General features: G+C 37.0%; 1 protein-coding gene and 1 long non-coding RNA gene across 2 annotated transcripts in view; both read right to left on the bottom strand.

Moving 5' to 3' along the window:
• The window catches only part of LOC100185584 (unconventional myosin-If), an 18,789-nt gene extending 2,398 nt beyond the window's left edge, over positions 1–16,391 (bottom strand). The window contains exons 1-24 of the mRNA XM_002124749.5: positions 16,232–16,391; positions 15,628–15,759; positions 15,097–15,186; positions 14,123–14,278; positions 12,350–12,466; positions 11,457–11,619; positions 10,741–10,863; positions 10,231–10,344; positions 9,851–9,995; positions 9,499–9,631; positions 8,730–8,909; positions 8,038–8,171; positions 7,235–7,354; positions 6,649–6,760; positions 6,072–6,241; positions 5,484–5,628; positions 4,991–5,113; positions 4,115–4,276; positions 3,616–3,761; positions 2,973–3,122; positions 2,509–2,657; positions 1,893–2,219; positions 1,337–1,489; positions 202–316 (exon numbers count right to left, since the gene is read on the bottom strand). Of these exons, the coding sequence (XP_002124785.3) occupies positions 202–316; positions 1,337–1,489; positions 1,893–2,219; positions 2,509–2,657; positions 2,973–3,122; positions 3,616–3,761; positions 4,115–4,276; positions 4,991–5,113; positions 5,484–5,628; positions 6,072–6,241; positions 6,649–6,760; positions 7,235–7,354; positions 8,038–8,171; positions 8,730–8,909; positions 9,499–9,631; positions 9,851–9,995; positions 10,231–10,344; positions 10,741–10,863; positions 11,457–11,619; positions 12,350–12,466; positions 14,123–14,278; positions 15,097–15,186; positions 15,628–15,759; positions 16,232–16,243 (3,371 nt within the window). The 5' untranslated portion in view covers positions 16,244–16,391. The remainder of the gene's footprint in view (positions 1–201; positions 317–1,336; positions 1,490–1,892; positions 2,220–2,508; positions 2,658–2,972; positions 3,123–3,615; positions 3,762–4,114; positions 4,277–4,990; positions 5,114–5,483; positions 5,629–6,071; positions 6,242–6,648; positions 6,761–7,234; positions 7,355–8,037; positions 8,172–8,729; positions 8,910–9,498; positions 9,632–9,850; positions 9,996–10,230; positions 10,345–10,740; positions 10,864–11,456; positions 11,620–12,349; positions 12,467–14,122; positions 14,279–15,096; positions 15,187–15,627; positions 15,760–16,231) is intronic.
• A 1,695-nt stretch (positions 16,392–18,086) lies between these two features.
• Positions 18,087–18,806, bottom strand: LOC113475108. The gene is made up of 2 exons (XR_003396854.1): positions 18,717–18,806; positions 18,087–18,412 (listed from the first exon to the last, which is right to left on the bottom strand). It is a non-coding gene; the product is annotated as an uncharacterized LOC113475108 (long non-coding RNA).

The following is an 18,806-nucleotide window of genomic DNA, read 5'->3' on the forward strand; positions in this document are numbered from 1 at the left end:
AAAAGTTGGGGTAACAATATAACTAAGATACCCCCACTTTACAGCTATAAAACTGTCAAAAACAGCTGTTACACACCAAAACTAGGGTGCTAAAACATATGTTTGGGTGACGCGTCAACCCCAGGCTTCCCCACAGTTATATTTACAACCTAAACAAGGGGTCCTACCAACATGCAAGCCCGCATACAACAAGATACTTACCCAGCAGCCCCAGCGTCCGGGGTTCGCATGAAATCGGCAACTTCGTTGTTCTGTTCGATACTCGGGGCTCGTGCTCGACCTTGTTGACCCACACGAGGTAAGTTGGGTAGGGAGTCTGGGGGTACAGGGTGGTTAGGGTGGGGTATTGAGGGTATGTTTTATATGGGTAAGGGCACACAGGGGGACACCCCATGGGGCCTGGGGTTTGGCCAAGTTGGCTGATAACTTTAAGCAAGACACTGAATGACAATTGTTCCAACCCAGTGGCCACTTATAGAATGTAGCACCTTGGGTCCCAGGGTAATGAAACATCTCTGACTTAAATCTCAGGTTCCATGGTATTCCTCAATGTACAACCTCACTTATAAAAATAAAATGTGTTGAATGTCTGTTACCTTTATGGGTGAACATTATATTTCATGGAATTAATGAATGAATTAAAAACATTTAATAATTAATTGAGACCTGGCAGTGTTTATAAAGTTGTACACAAGTGTAGACTACCAAGCTCTCTTTACACTGATCATGAACCAAGTGATATATTTGTGTGTGATGTCATAATATATATTATGATGGATAAGTTATGCATTATTACAAACAATTGAAATGTTGCTGTTATTACACATAATAAATATAATAGAAATGTTATAACAATAAACATAGATATAACAAACATGCCTGATTTGAACATGCATTTAATCTTCTTGTTAGTTGGTTATTTGTGAATAACAAAAAGTCATTTGTATACACCAAAAAATAATAATTACCAATAAAGTTACATACGAGGTAACTTGCAAGCTGGCACGAGGTGTATGAAACAGAACACCCGTGTTATAACGACTGTCGTTGCCCCGCCATGCGAGGATAAATAAGTTACATACGTGGTAACTTGTAAGCGGGCACGAGGTGTATGAAACAGAACACCCGTCTTATAACGACTGTCGTTGCCCCGCCATGCAAGGGTAAATAATAATAAATGCAAAACAAACATCATTATGATGTCACAGAAAATGGGGCAGGACAACCCTGGAACTTTCTACACTGCATTAATCATTGTAGAATGTGTATGATTGTACAATGTGTATGATTGTACCTGCCCCCTGTAAATAGTTAGTCGGATACACAACATACATACCGGCTACCCCCCTTCTTCCCGATGATGGGGGACCTGGGGCTCGGGTATTGGGTCGCCCCCTCGATGCTAAACCCCCTCGTTGGGGTTGGTTGGTGGATCGGGGGTGGGGGTGACGTTGTGGTGGTTGTTGCTGGGGGGTCACTACTGAGAATACTGGGGGGGAGGGTAAAGTGGGGTTGGTGGTTTGGGAGAGGTTTATGGGGTAAAGTTGGATTTAGGGGGTGAAAAGGATTCGGGTAATTTAAATTTAATGGTTTGTAAGAATAAGAATATATTTTGTAATTTTGTGCATGTTGGGTAAATGTAAGTGGGTGACAGAGGTAGGTTAAGTGGAATAATATGGGGGTAACGTGATAGTGTGGGTGTTGGGGGGATTAAGCAGGGGAGGTAATGGGGGTAGGGCGGGTAAATATAAGTGAATTTGAGTGAAGTTCAGAGATTTGGGTAAAGTTGGGAAAAAGTAAAAAAATAAAAAGTCGTCAATTCATGCTGTTAATTTTGCTTAGTCATTGTTTATGTTGAAATGAAACCCGATAGTAACGTATTAGGGACTTACCCCTGCCTTGCTGGGTGTAGGATGATGATACTGTTGGGTTCGGTGGGAATCCCCCTGTGGGTGGGGGTGGGAAAGCATCAGAGGGTGGTCGCGGGTAACCCCCTCTTTGAGATGGGGCTTGTGAAGGGGAGCCTCGACCACCGTACCCATTATTGGGGGCGTTTGGGGCGGGTCGCGAGGGTAGGGGTCCTTGACGCTGTTGTTGTTGTTGTTGGCGTGGTTGTTGTTGTTGTCTTGATGGTTGTTGTTGTCTGGGTTGTTGTTGTTGGTAGCCCCCTCCACCCCTACGTTGGTTGGTGGGGCGAGAGTAATTACGAACTTCCGGTTCTGAAAGTTTTCATTTAATTAAGGTTAAAATATATCTTATTTAGTAGGTTTGAAAATATGGAAGTTACAAATTAAGTCTCTGGTTTAGAGATCTGTAAAACCTTATCAAAACATCTCTTTTTAAAAGCAACATTAAGAGGTTGCACCACTTTTCACAAGTGTTTATATAAGTTAAGTTGTATTTGACCAACAATTCAGTATTTTCGACAGCTAGTTTTACAAATTAAGAACAAAACAATAAATTAATATATTCTATACAAACCAAAAATATAATAAACAAACAACGTACTTGAATTCTTGGGTAATCCCGGTCCGATAGACACCCCAAGTACTTTGCTCGATGGTTTCAATTGAGGGATATCCCCTGCACCAGAAGTAAAGTTGACATGACGGGTCCCGCCCCCGCCCCACCCCTCTTTCTTAACACTGAACTCGACCCTGGTGAAGATGTTTAATCAGTGAAAATATTGTTCACGTTTAAAGCAGAGGTGATTGAACATAAGAGACTAATAACGTCATGTTGGGCAAAATATGTGGGTATATTTTATTACAAAATTAGTTCACAACGCATGCTGGACCTTCCTCATAAAAAACTATTTATTAGTGAAAGTTTGACAAGCAGTTTGAAAACCAGGTTTTAAACTGGAGACAAAGTTTCTCAGTAAAGTTTCATGTTATTTTTACATTACAATAATAATCATGACATCACAATAATAATCATGACATCACAATGATAATTATGACATCACAAACCTGCAATCGAAGTTAATTTCCAGCTTCCTGTTCGCTTTGCTTTGATATTTCTTGGACAAAACATGAAGGAACTCGGTTTTGAAGATGGATTCGAGGACGGAGTCGTAATCCCCGTTAACGTGGATGATGAAGAAGTCATCTTGGTATGGACTGTGGGGGGGGGTTAAAGTGGGGAAGTGTAGTATAGGGGGGTTAGTTGTAGGGTGAGAATACACGTTGTGCTGTGGTTACATGGGTGACATTCTACGTTTTAGTAGATAAGTGTAAAATAACTTCTGCTATTAGCTGTTTATACTGTTGGTATGCAGGGGGGTCGGTGTGGTAAATGATAAGTTGGGTTGGAATGTCACATCAATTTTACCGATATGACATCATGTGTTTTTAGCATCTAAGTTTGAAACATTCAACATCTTTTACCTTGATGGCAGGCCTCTATACAAACAAGCACAGCCAGGTGAGTGAATTTGGGGGTAAAATGATAATTGCAAAAACTTAAAAAAAACTGAAACTTGTTTTTATAAACAATTGAATTCATTAGATTGATTGGTGTTGGTGTAAAGAGCCAACTGTAGTCTAAATCATAGCCCGGCCTACAATGTTGGGATATTGGGCCAACACAAACCTAACCCATGGCCCCACTCACCTCACAGACACCGATTGTATTCGTTCGATCTCAATTTGTCGTTTCAAAACTTCTTTCAGCGTTCCTTTCTCCGGTCCTTTCTTTACAAGTTCTCGACCGATCAAATATAAAAACTTCCCCGAAAGTAACAAGTCACGCTTAGTTGTCTGTGGTGTGATGTCATAATGGTAATGGTGAACAATAGAAGGGCATTGTTTATGGACAATGGTATTTGATTAACTGCACCATTCTCAGTGTTTGACAAGAGTGAGTGACATATATGACCTTTGATTGACATGCCTTAGTATAAGCTACGACCAAACTCGCATAAAACAAAAAACTAGATATTGTTATTGCAGCTTTAATCTGGTCAAGTTTAAATTTAAAAAAAAAAGTTTATTTACACAAAATGAGTGAGTTTGCGGCCTCACCGCCCCGACTGCACCATCGCTTATGCCCCCCACAAAGTTAATCAGCTTTAACACCCTCAGTGTTAGAAGAGGTACTTATACCCACCCACCTTAAACCTCCTGTCATATTTAGTAACAGCGTGTGCGAACTCGATCCTTTCACGTTTGCCGGCGAATTGTCGGATCTCGGGGTGCGACTCCAACCCAATGTAATCTCCAACAAAGTTGCGGTTGATGCTGTTTCGTTTCCTCTCCTTGCGGTTGAATACAACCTGCGTGTAATGTATGGGCTGGTTAATCGTATATTGTTGTGTGGAAGAGATCCTGTGCCAACTTGTGTGATTTTAAAGAACCCCATCTTAAAACAATCTGCCTTAACACAAGTAATTTCCAAAAGATTTCTTTCCAACTTTTACAAACCTGTAAATTAATAAGGTCATAATTAATTAAACCAACAAGACAGTTTAAAACTGACTGTGCATTTATTCTGCCGTGTTGCAGAAATTAAATTACAAAATGATAATTGTTGTTGTTTTTATGAAGTATAATGCATGGGGATCTTATGCAGGCAAATATAGAATATATATCCAGGGTTCAACAATTATTGCATAATGTTGCAAACATCAATAAAACTCTTGTTTCCATTTTCAAACATATTCATGTTTCCAATATGAGTGAATTAAAACAAGTAAAACAATTATTTAAAAAAAACACAAAGCTAAACAACGTGGTCATACTACAACACTGGTCCAACTTTATATAGTAGAGTGGGGAAAGATGGGACACCTTCTCATTCTATCTTCTCGTCCCATTTAGTAGTAAACAAAGAACGTTCAACAAATTATAAAACTGTATCCTCACGGCTTCCATAGACTGTTGTTAATTGTTTAACACACGTTCAGGATATTTGGATATTATGTGCTAAGGTGTCCCGTCTTACCCCGCCCTACTAGAACCCCCCTACACAACCCAGTTGCCCCGCCCACCTGACACGCCTCCTCTTTTATCTGTTGATATTTCTTCCGTGCGTTGAACTGTCGGAAAGCCTTCTGTATAACTCGCGCGAATCCGTCATATTTACGATCTCGTGTTTCTTCCAATAAAAACAACTGAAACAATAATGTCAGAATTATCATTGTGATGAAAACATCATTTATAAAAGTAAAAAATCAAGTGGAAAAACGCAAAGTGCTATGTTGTGTTACTGAAAGTGAAATTTTGATTTCAATTTTCTTTTAATAAAGTTGTCAGTTTACGATGTAAAGTGATATATATTTGATACGGAAGACTTTAAGTATGTTTGTTTGATGGATTATTATGCACGTAGTTTTAAATTATCAATAAACTTTATAACCCACCCCCCCACATATATAAAGCAAAATTTAAACCACAACTATATTTATCTATTTGCCCAGCATGAACTTACATGCTGCTCTACTAAGCAACATGTTATGATTATTGATAAGAATCCAAACTTACGGATTCTGGATTCTTAACGAACAGTTTAGTTTTCCCGCACTGCCATTGGTCCGGGTCCATGTTAACGCACGACATCAAGTGTTGGATTCCTTGCCTTTCATCTCCATGCCAACGGGGCCATGTTTCTGGGGTGAGGATGGCATATCTGGGGGTAAGGAGGGTTCAACATATGGGTAAAGCATGGGTGGTGTGTAAACATAATGTTAGTGTTGACTGGTATAAGATATCCCACTAAAATTTGAAACAGAAGTGACATTGTATGTTCTACACCTTAATATAGCTATTGTTCTACTGTTGGATCTATCAGGGTTGGCGTAACTGGGATAATAAACAAAGTATTTCTCCAATAATATAAACCACATACAACATAATATTAATAACAATAATAAACATGTAGCTTATAGGCGTAACATCGGGGGTGTTTTGGGTGACATGTCGCCCCAAGTTTTAACACAGGGGTGACACTATATGTATTATCCATAGTTGTCTCATGCCACAGGGCTTGGTTATTCAATATATATCCCATGGCATGCCTCACTGTAGGACCTCACCCATATAGAATATACGCATTAACATCCCAAACCCCACCTTTGTAGAAACTTATGAAAAGGTCGTCTGTAAGCGAAACCAGCCCTTCGAACTCGAACATTCTCCTTCAAGCCAAGATATTCCACCTGATGCTTCACTCGACTCTCCTCCCAATCGTGGGGTTTCTTGGATTCGTTTGGTTTGATGCATCGGATGTAATGTGGGGAACACTGGGGAGAAAAAGTTGGGGAACACTGGTAGGAAATAGTTGAGAAACACTGGTAGGAAATAGTTGGGAAACACCGGTAGGAAAAAGTTGGGGAACACTGGTATGAAATAGTTAGGGAACACTGGTAGGAAATAGTTGGAAAACACTGGTAGGAAAAAAGTTGGGAAACACTTGTGGGAAATAGTTCGGAAACACTGGTAGGAAATAGTTGGGAAACACTGGTAGGAAAAAGTTGGGGAACACTGGTATGAAATAGTTGGGGAACACTGGTAGGAAATAGTTGGAAAACACTGGTGGGAAAAAAATGGGGAAACACTGGTGGGAAATAGTTCGGAAACACTGGTAGAAAATAGTTGGAAAACACTGGTAGGAAATAGTTGGGAAACACTGGTAGAAAATATAACATACCTTCATGAGCGTAGACACAAGTATATTACATTGTGTTTTAATCTTGGACGACGCAGTGGTGGGTCGTTTCTGTGTGTTCGTGTTCTCAGGAAACAGACTTCGAATGAAATCGCTGGAAATAAATTTAGGAAATTAATTTTTCGAAACACTGCTTAAAAATAATTCAGAATACTAAATAAGTTTAATGTCATGTTATGTTCTGCCCTGCACTATAAGCTTTGTTTATATCAACAGGAATACAATGTAAACAACCAGCCTTGAACCGGGTACTCTCTGGGCTTTGGGTTTGACGCAAGTATACACTAAGACAATGACAACCCATTTGTGACCACTGGGTTAGAGTAATTACCAGAGAAACCAAAAGTCTACATCACATATGCCTCACAGCTGAAGTAACACTGTAACAGTGTTATTACTCGGGCTTGGCACTAAGGACTTTTGCACATCTATATAGACAATCGCTTAATGTGCTTTGTCTGGATGCCATCACCTCATTCATAGTGACCACCATTTAGTAAATATTAATTATATCAATTTATGTAAAACAATAGTGTGAATAAATAGGAATATATAAACTATGGCTTACAATTCACTTTGTTGCATCAATTCAACCAAATCTTTGAATAAGACATCTTTGTTTTTCTCACAGAAGTTATCAACGTCGTAACTTACTTTACCAGCGTAATGATGGATGATGAAACCAGCGCTGGGGGAGAGGGTGGGTTATTGTTGGTTGGTGTGTCAGGGGGGCGGGTTATTGTTGGTTGGTGTGTCAGGGGGGTGGGTTATTGTTGGTTGGTGTGTCAGGGGGGTGGGTTAGTGCTGTGGGTACGTGTTTATATGATCTTTATGCATGTATATCAAACCATCATGCAATTTATCCCATATTTGAATATCTAAGCAAGTGATCGCTAATGAGTTGTAGCACCCACGGTGTCGTTCAAATTAACGCAAGAAATGAATCCTCACAATATGTATTTTATATTGAAAAGATTCTACACGCCACGTTGCCCAACATCCAGGGTGCTACAACTATTAATTGTTAGGATTATCTTTAACAACCTTGGCATTGTGGTAACGTATAAACAAATTTAACAAAATAATTTACATTGTGACATCACCAAACTAATGTATAGTAAGATGGGACTTTCGTTTTCCTTTATCTCCACATTTAGTAGTGAACAAACAATATTAACAGAATCCCTGAACCGTATCCTCACAACTCTGATAGAGCAGTGTTAATTGATAAAAAGACTACTGGGATATATTGAATATAAACATCTTATAATCACCAACTATTACATCATATATGTTCATAATACCACAACACAATATCCATATATTTATAAACAATATCAAATATATATATATTATGCACAGAATACAAACCTGAAACTTTGGAAATGTTCATGGCTTGACACGGCCCCGCACAATTTGCCGAGAAACTTTTGATCGGCGCCCTCGTTCACTGCGTGCATGGTCGCACACGTGTCATCCAGCACGCACATCACGCCCACGGGCGACTGGGGGGCAATAACATAGAAAACATATTTAATTGAAATATTTGTTCTATTATATATGGGACCTTGATGAGGACATGGGATTTAGACCAGTGTTGGCCCAACAGGTAAAAATTTAGACCAGAGTTGGCCAGTTACTGCAGTAATATGACTGCTATTCTGTGCAGTTTGCAGCCACAAAAACCATTGCTGCGCAAAGCAGAAAGGGAGCCATGTTATGTCCAAAACAACACAGGTGTATATTTCTGGTAAGTTGAATAAATATGAAAGTTAAACAGGTATGTTTCTAAATGTTAAGTTTATATGTTTTATAAAACAAAACATTGGTAAAGTATAGTAGTCTAAAACAAGAGTACGCAAACGCATATTTTTTTGTAAATTTAAGAAAAAAAGGACGTAAAAATAAATTTTAGGTTAAAAAACTGGATTTAGTGTTATTCTATATAGGTGAGGTTCTTGTTGAATAACCAAAAATTAAGGTCAGATTTTGCCAAACATAACACAGACAATTTATTTTTAGACTTTGAATAGATGTGAGAATAAACAACCGACACCCCTGACACACCCACCTTGGCTCTCTATGAGGTCACAAACGATCTTGTTGTTGAAATAATCGATAGGAGTCCACCTTATACCCTCCTGTACGTACTCCTCTTGCTCAGCTTTCAGCGTAAGTTCAATGAAGATTTGTTGAAGCTTCTCGTTTACAAAGTTGATGCAAAACTGCTCGAAACCGTTTCGCTGGAAGTGGGGTTGTGGGTTAATTGATGGGGTGGGTGGTTACTGGGGTAATGGGGGCTGACAACTGGTGTGTTAATTGATGGGTGATGGGGGGTTGGGGCTTACTGATTAAGCACTGACATTGTAACTGTTGTGTTAGTATAATATAAGACCATAGGCAAGACAATGGACATTACTCCAACCCAGGTTAGAAATTGAGATTGTTAGTTGATCACCGGGGTAGCGAGGTTATGCGGGAGTCTGGTGTGGCTCGGTGGTTAAGCGTTTGTGACGTAACTTAAAGATTTGGGTTCAATGTTCGATATTGCTACCAATGTGGGCGCCCAGTAATTGCAATTGTGGGTTGATTACTGAAGTTATGCTTTGGTTATATGGTTGGTTTATGTCCAGCACCATGGCTCAATGGTTGGGGCTTGTACCATGGAAGATACCGGGTTTAATGCTCGACACTGATAGTTGTTTGTATTCTTGGACAAAACATGTTTATTGCTCCAACCATGTGATCATTGTTAGGTTATAGAAGATGCTTGGTAGCCATATTTAAAGCTGATGGTTTAGATAGATAAACTACATAGATATCATATATTACCTGGAATATCTCAAAACCATAGATATCTAATACTCCGATGTTAAACTCGTCGTAATCCTTTCGTATTGCAGTGTTGACCGATTGTACGAGGAAATCAAACAATCGGGAATGCAAAGCTTTTGCAAGCGCATCACTGTAATGTATTGTAGGCTGGATATATTTATTTAACTTGAAATGTTCATGTGTGTGACGACATGTTGAAATGTAATGAACATTGTTTTGCATGGATTAAAATTTAATGGAATGAAATTGTGCTTATGTTTGGGTAAGTAATGGGTCAACCCTGGTTTAATCCCAGGTCTATAGACTTACCCACCATACCCAACAATACAAACAATCCACACAAACGCACCGAGTACTTGATGCTTGCTCCACATTAAGCGTGACGTCAATACTTTCACTCTTCCCTCCCCATTTACTGTCCATGACACGACTTGTAAGTTTCTGTCGCAAAGCATCTTGACTTACACCAAGCAGATAGCTTGGGTATGCAAGGTCTGTGGGTGTATGGTTTTAGTGGTTGGTTTGGCCCCGATTAAAATCCAGGACCCCTGGTTCTCCAACCCTGGACTGGATTCGAACCCAGGATCCCTGGTTATCCAAATCTGGTCTGGATTCGAACCCAGGATCCCTGGTTCTCCAACCCTGGCCTGGATTTGACCCCAGGATCCCTGGTTCTCCAACCCTGGCCTGGATTCGTACCTAGTACCCTAGCCACAACAATAAACTTACAATCTTGGTTTTCCACAGCAGCGTAATTCCCATTTTCAATAAAACTAATATTCCCGATGTGTAAAACACTCGCGGTGATTTGTAACACGTAGTGTTGTTCGTCCGGAGTTAAACCTGAGTAGAAATAATATAAAATAAGACAAATTAAATATCATGTTTTAGTTAAATATCAAGTACAAGAATATATTTAATTTCATAAGTAGCTTAGTTGTGAAAAATAAAATGTTTATATCATAATACATTTGCCCTATAAGGTAAAAAGATAATAAACAGTTGCAATACCAGAGGATATAATAATTTTAGCATCCTGGGTGTTGGGGTAATGGGACGACTCCGTCCTATTCCTCAGGTCTCATGGTGTGTCTCACTCTCACATTACTATATATTCAACAACACAATTCATCAATACCCCACATGGCTTCATTTTGAGACAATAATTATGTGCCAAATATTTTTTTACTTTGTGGTCCAACTTCACCCTACCCCACGTAAGCACCAACATCAACCCACCAATAACTTGCATTGCTTCCATCGTCTCACTAAACTCCTCCGCATCATTTGTACCATCAACACTATAACATCCACTTTGATTCAAGTAATAAAAATAATCAGGACTTGCTGTTCCAAGTTGTTCTGTATGGAGGCAAATATTAGATATTATTATATATGGCATAGTTGTAGAATAGATTGGAAAACCAACAATAAATATTCTTTACAGTAAATATTTTATGTGTGGCTTGTAGTAGAACCTTACCCATATAGAATGAAATTATGAATAACTGGATAATATCGAAGTTAATATGCATGGTAGTCTAATGGCACCAACTTTATAAACTGCAGGGAAGGATGGTTCGACACGGAAGTACGTAGGCCTAAATGCGTGCCCATTTATAAGAGGTATACTGAAAAGGTAATTACCAAATAAATAAATAAATGAGATTAAAATGTTAAATATTAACAGATTCGAGATTCCCATTCAATGGTCTGAGATATGATATTAAACCATGAATAGTTCGTAATGTCTGTATTGATTTATAAATTTTTTTTAGAAAGTGCTGCCTGTCTCCTTAAACTAAATATAAACACCTGTGAGGAGTGGCGCAACCATTCAAGGTTATTGTTTTGTTGACCCTTTGTAAAACTAGCAGTCAATAATACTGAAGTGTTGGTCAAATACATTTACACAAACACTTGTAACAAAGCGTTTTAACCAATTCGAGCATTACCTTTTAACTCACTGGGAGCACCCGTAAGCATTTGATAGAAAATATGAAAATTTCTTTCGTTAGGATTTTGAAATACCACGCGAGATTTTTCAAGAAGAAAATTTGATATTTTTCCTCCGTCTGGTTCACCGCCTCTGCTGAATTGAATCTCAAAGTATTTTCCCTGCATAGTAGTTTGAATGGTTGGGTTATTTTTATTTGTGATAACGATTATGTACCGTAAAAATTTTACGATTACGAAAATTTCACTGTTTAGCAATAATTTATTTAAGCATGAGTAAAATAATCTGAGTTTTACTTTTAAACATAAAAAATATCCTGCTAACAGATCAAGATAATCCAAGCTTGGCCCCTAAGTGATGCCACGATGCAACAAAGGAAGCATTGCACAAGAGAAACAGTTTCCCGGGATTTGCACTTAATCTGAGTATTGTTAATTATTCATGGAATTAAACTTTAGATTGCGATGACAATGCTTAATTGTAATATATTAATCGGAACAATGGATTTTTTAATCAAGCATCACAATTGTCATTGTTCAATAATTAAATCCATTGTTACATAATTGATGGAAGAATTGAAATCACCGAAACCAAAGCAATTGTAATTCATTTGGTTTGTGGCTTGTATCAAAACAGGGATTTTGAGTGTTATTTTAATTTGGGTGAATGTCATAAAAACAAAGTGTGACCCACAAAATAGTGACATAAGGTGTATGAAACAGAACTAGAACACCTGTGTTATAAAGACTGTTGTTGCCCCGCCATAGGAGGAAAAATATGTTACATTCGTTAGCTTAACTGCAAAAAAAACATTTTCTTTCAGGCGAGTAACGTTTAACCCAGTTTATATTCCAACACCAGTAAGTCTCAACAAACCAAGAAACAACTTACAAATCTACTGCTGTTATTGTTCCGGACAGTCTTAGCGTTTCCGAACGCCTCCAACAGGGGGTTGCTCTTCAATATAATCTCCTTGACGTGTTGGACGCGGTCCCCACCACCAGATACCTGGGGTTTATCGGGTGGATTGTTTGTTATGTTTGTTTTTTTAATCATTTCCCCCTTTTGGGGGGTAGGGGGTAAAATAAGGCGTCTTTATTTGGATTCTGCAGAAAAATCTGAGGCGATATTGTTAAAATATAGTTACACTCATAGTTGTCCCATTGATTAATGTGGTGAATGCAATATACTTTGGCTCTGCTTGTTTATATAGACACCTAACAGCAGGGTAAAATCTGGGGTGATTGTTAAAATACAGTTACACTCATAGTTGTCAAACATAGGGAACCTCATTGATTAATGCGGTGAATGCAATATACTTTGGCTCTGCTTGTTTGTATAGACACCTAACAGCAGGGTAAAATCTGGGGTGACATTGTTAAAATACAGTTACACTCATAATTACGTTGATTGCATAAAACACAGATTTTTAAGGCTGAAAACTAGAATGAATAAACATAATAATAAAAGCCACCCCTCGTTTTAAAAGTTGGGGTTGTGACGTGACACTTAAACACCCTATGTTAACAATATCGAGTGTATATTGAAAGAAAGCTTCACACATTTGGTTATTGTGTCATATAAACTGGTCATAATAGTAATTGTGATGTCATAATGACCCCGTCATCATAAAAAATCCAGATTATGATTCAATAAATCATCAAATAATCACCATTATTACGCGATTGCATTTCTATTGTTACGTAACAATGTATTAAACAGGAAACAATCATTTCTACCGAGTCATAACTGTCAAAGTGATGTAACAATCAACATTTACTGGTTTACATAACGAATTGTGATGTCATACACTAAAACCCGGCAAATTTCTAATTTTAAATATTAATCAACACATAATTAACAAACATTCATCATATAAGGAAATAAAGGGATTTATTATCCTTTCATGGTCCGTAGCCCCTTTTCAGAGAAACTCAACACCCGTGGCCCCATCAATAAAATAACCTACATTTGTTTAAAGTATTCTCGCCTGTTATTTTATTCACCAATTTGATCAACAATCTATTATAAAAGTTAACTGTTGGCAGCTGTGGTCAAATGTGTATGGAGGTGAATGCAGTATACTTTGGCTCTGCTTGTTTGTACAAACACTTAATAGCAGGGTAAAATCTGTTTCATTTTAAAACTTGGGTGCTAAAACGCATGATGTCACCGCTGTTCCAACATTCAACCGATGCCAAGCTCCAGTGAAATGAAAGTTGGCCCGATAAGCTTTGTACCGAAACCACGCCAACCCACGTTTTCATGTGGGTTATACATCAACATAAGCAACATTCATTGCAACAACAAACCTTATCCTGGTAGCAGTTCATTCATATTAATTTATATTTATCCAACTTTTATGTATGTTACAAGTTACAACAACTGTTATAACAAACATTTTTGAAACTGCCTAAATTTTATTGCAGAATTTTTTTATTTTAGTCTCAATTTTTTGACGAAACTCGTTTAACGTCATTTTGGAGATAAACAAATTATAATTTTTTTATTCTGAATCGTGAGCAGACTTTGGCACGAACAAAACAAAAACTTCTGTCAAAAATTACAAATTCACGGTATATGTTGTATGAGGTATTACGCATCCCTGGTTGCATTATAATACGAACTGTTATAAAACTTTTCCAAATATAACTTCGTATTTACCTTAGATATGTAGGACATAATGAACTTGGCGGCCACAGTTTTTCCAGCACCAGATTCCCCACTAATGATAACACACTGGTTCTCCATGTCGATCATCATGTTTCTGTACATATCATCTGCCAGTGCGTATATATGGGGGGGGTTCTCATAAGCAGCCTGAATGGGGGGTTGAGGTTAGATACTTGTACAGCATATTATAAAGACAGTTCGGAATAATAAAAGTTAAGTTTTATTTGGCCGACACTTTTGACAGCCAGTTTTACAAAGTGTCAACAAAACAATAACCTAGAATTGGCTGCACCACTTTTCACAGGTGTTTATATTTAGTTAAGTTGTATTTTGACTGATCCACACGTTAAGTGGTAATTAAGCTCTTGGGCAAAGTTTTGCAACATAGGGAAAGTTATTGTTCAAAGATTAAAATGAAACTTGTTTGTTGACAAACACTTCCTATTATTATGTAACAGAGTCATGTGACTAATTTAAATTTACATTCATCGCGGTTCAGTGAGCAGGACTATGATGTCACAAATGAATGCAAAGTGGTTTAACAATTACAAATATGATTGGGTGAATAGGGGAGTAAACACAACCAGGTGGGACATATATTGGTGTGTCACAGGGTTGGCTGTTTAATGTGGTTGTGTATACATCAATGAACTTAAATATACATTCTATTCTATGTGGATAAAGTCCTAAAACATGGCATACCATTAACGGCAGTATTGGGTCATTTTTACCCCAATACCCAACTTATTTATTACAAAACAAGGTTTAGACCTCCCTAAATACGCCACTTGCGACAAGGTCTTCTATTCTATGTGGGTGAGGACTGAGGTCCTACAGTGGAAATATCATGGGACCTGGGATTTAATGCAGGATTGGCAATTACCCCATGCGACAACATGTGTGAATTGTCCCATTACACCACGCAACAAGGTCTTATAGAAAATAAACATAAACACAATGCTCACAGATCCTTGGTATAATTCCACTTCCCTGTCAGTGAAGTAAGTCATTTGTTTGAATGGATTTACCGATACTAATACTGGACCAATGTATGTCTGTAGTGCTTGGTTAAGGAATGTATACGTGGTGCATATTATGCATGTGTGATGTGCAGTGTATATTTACACGGAATAAATAGATGAACATATGATGGTACATTCATATGCATATGCATGGTTAATGGTGGAGATTCATCATAACTACATGCCAACGCCAATGTTTAAACCCCTATGCATCCCACACACTATACCAAACCTTATTCCTCTGTCCTGTAAAGCCATATTAAGCAAATTCATTTTGTATATACTAATATGCATATGGCATGTTCTATTATTTATGATGATGCATAGCAGGGAACCACGGATTAAAACCATAGTTTATTCTATAGTACAGAAGTTCTGTAGGGTGGGGGCATAAGATGCAAACCAAACTATGGCACAGCCTTCAACACCCACACACTACGAACATCCATGCACTAAATTAGCTACAAAGGATACAAATATCTGGTCATCCATATATCGTTTCTTTAAGTTATCCACGATAGATGATTCAGATATCTTAGACAACAAGACCATGTCGTCCAAACCACTTTGTTTGACATTGTGGCTTTGCCAGTGATGCTTCACCATCTGTGGATATTAAATTACAAAGTTACAACAAATATATGCAAAGTAGTCGTACTAAATCAAGGCATGAAACACCACGGCAATTGCCGCACCATTTTTCGCTACTGTGGCTAAAAAATTACCGTAGTTCTAACCGCTTTAAGTTAGTTTGCAGAAAGTATGTTTCTATAACACAGCTATATATACCATAATACAAGTTCCAATACAACCATACTGTCTGTTTAACTAACATTCATTACTTCTAACACAGAGGTTCAACATCAACAAAACCTAATACAAATAGCAGCAAGCACACAATATAACATCAATTTATCTAATATCGTAAATAAAGTCGATTAAAATACTAAAAAAAACTAGCAGCAAATAACTGTTGTTGAAACGCGCTATTGATAAATACTTGAGTAAAAGTATTAAATTAAACAGAGTCCGCTAACTTGTAAATTAAATATTATGCCAGGATATATAAAGCACCTACCGTTGTAGTCATGATGGTATATATTTGTTCCTAGCTTTATTTATTCATAAAACTTATTATTTCTGATGATTGTTATTAACGCAGGTATAAGTTATGACATCACAATGTTCATTGTTACACAGGAAATGGTCACCTGTGACATCACTAAGCTATTTCCTCAACACAAGTAATATTAAACTCAAACAAAATTTACTGATTATTTACTACATAATGTTAACTGTTCATGAATAATAAAACCGCAATGCCCTTTATTCAACTACGAGCAACTAACGTATCCATATACTTAGCTACTGTGTAGAAAAAGGTAAACAATGAGTCATTATGCTGTAACAATAGAACAGGAAGAGAGTCGCTTGCATCTATTGTTAAATCACAACTTCACTGCGCGTTGGAAATTATACAAGATAAAAATAATTAAGCTGGCTGTGGTTTATTGTTTAAAGTCATAAATATAGGTGTATTATATTTATAAATTGTAAAGAAGTGATTTTGTAAGAAATGAATGCAGTGTTTTTAAAATAACTTGTGGCAGATATTTTGTGTCTGGAAATAGAATGTGTGTAAATTTTAAATATATAACTAATAACTATTTTTAAGTATTTTTAGTTTGAAATTTTTACACCATGTTTATATATAAGCATGTATTTCAGGCCATGTTATGCTTCTGTTCAGGAAAATTGTATTGTTGTGGTTTCGGACGGTCTCTTCAAACGGAACAATAAAACAAAATTTAGCTTTTTGATGTTTTTACTTTGTGTGTTGCTTTTGTTTGTTTGAAAACAAAAATGTATCTTATATTTTAAAAAAAACCTGCCAATAAAATAATTTTAAAACTGTTGTATTTTTATTCAAAACTTTATCTCACGAAAGTATTATACAAAGTGAACAATACCTTAATAAATTCTTTTCTTTCTTTTTTTCTTTCAAATCAAAATCAACAAATATTATTCCGTTAAAAGTCGTAGTAGTTTTCCCAACATTCGTTACCCTTGCGCACAAATCCCGTATTATACCTTTACTGAAACAAAACATACAAGTTAGTTCACTCGCCTTTCTAATAATTTGAGAGTTTTTGCACAGCTTACATACGTCACAAACTCGTAGTTTACGATTCTACGGATCAACTTGTATTAACAAAGAAAAACAAATATTTGAGCCCAACAAAACAACTATCGTAAATCCCATTTAACTCGTTTTGCGACATTGCTGATCATTAAAGTTAGTGCACATCATTTTTTAGTATAATATTATTCGTAAAACTATAAAACGTTACCTTTGTTTTGACAAAAGCTCAATTTCAAGTTCTTTTCCGCCCTACACATTTAACTTTCTAATATATGCTATATCTATGTAAAATATAAATTTGTGCACCACCTAGCGGAATTATATTAAATCTAGTCTGGCCACTTGGGGCAGTGGCGGTACTGTCGAGTTATAACATGGGTGTCTTATACACCAGACACACATGGTGTATTCATACACCTCATGCTAACTGTCAAGTTAGCGTATACACCAGACACACATAGTGTATTCATACACCTCATGCTCACTGTTAAGTTATAATCTGGGTGTCTTCTTATACACCAGACACACATAGTGTATTCATTATAGGGTTGTGAAGACCTGACACACATAGTGTATTCATTATAGGGTTGTGTCTTCACAACCCTATAGTATTCATACACCTCATGCTCACTGTTAAGTTATAACATGGGTGTCTTCTTATACACCAGACAAACATGGTGTATTCATACACCTCATGCTCGCTGTCGAGTTATAACATGGGTGTCTTTTTATACACCAAACAATTTAATTTAATGTACAACACAAAAAATAATGAATAACTTTAACACAATCGCAAGAATGAACAAAATTTTAATTCATAACAAAATAATAACTGCATGTGGCAACTTGCATAAGAGCGAAATAAATAAACAACAAATCTGCAGCATGAAACACAACTTTAACTATTTGACATTCAGTATAATGTGGGGAAATAAAAATCAAGGAATTAAAATCATTTTACTTGGAGGAAAATGAGAAAGAGTAAGAGGAGCAGGAGGAAAAAGAGAAGAGTGAGATTCAAGTTTCTTCACTTGAATCATCTCCATTGATTGCCACCCATGGTGAGGTACAACAATAAACATGGCAACAGGTGCAACAACTGTGGCCCATGATCTCCTGAAAGTATGTATAAAGTTATATACAAGTTGAGCTAATTTTAAAACATACTCTTTGTCAACAAAACTAGTTAGAAGCAAAAACAATTGTGGTTTAATTCATATTTATGATATTTAACTAATGCTCTTGAGCTTTTTCCATAAATTTCATACAAAACTTTTATAGGTCGTTTCCACACAAGACAGTTTAAACTTCTAATAACTGTAACTATCGCTTTGTTGTTAATTCCCATCTCTTCGCTCACCTGATTTGTATTTACCCTGTTTTATTTTTTTAATGAAATAACAAGTATTAAAATACTTACAGTTGCGAAACACTTGGGAATGAACCCTCTTCCTCCAATCTAGTGAGGTCAACACAGACATCATATTTCCCACAATCCACCTCGTCATCG

Source organism: Ciona intestinalis, unplaced genomic scaffold (genome assembly GCF_000224145.3).
Source record: "Ciona intestinalis unplaced genomic scaffold, KH HT000104.2, whole genome shotgun sequence".
Taxonomy (NCBI): Eukaryota; Metazoa; Chordata; class Ascidiacea; order Phlebobranchia; family Cionidae; genus Ciona; species Ciona intestinalis.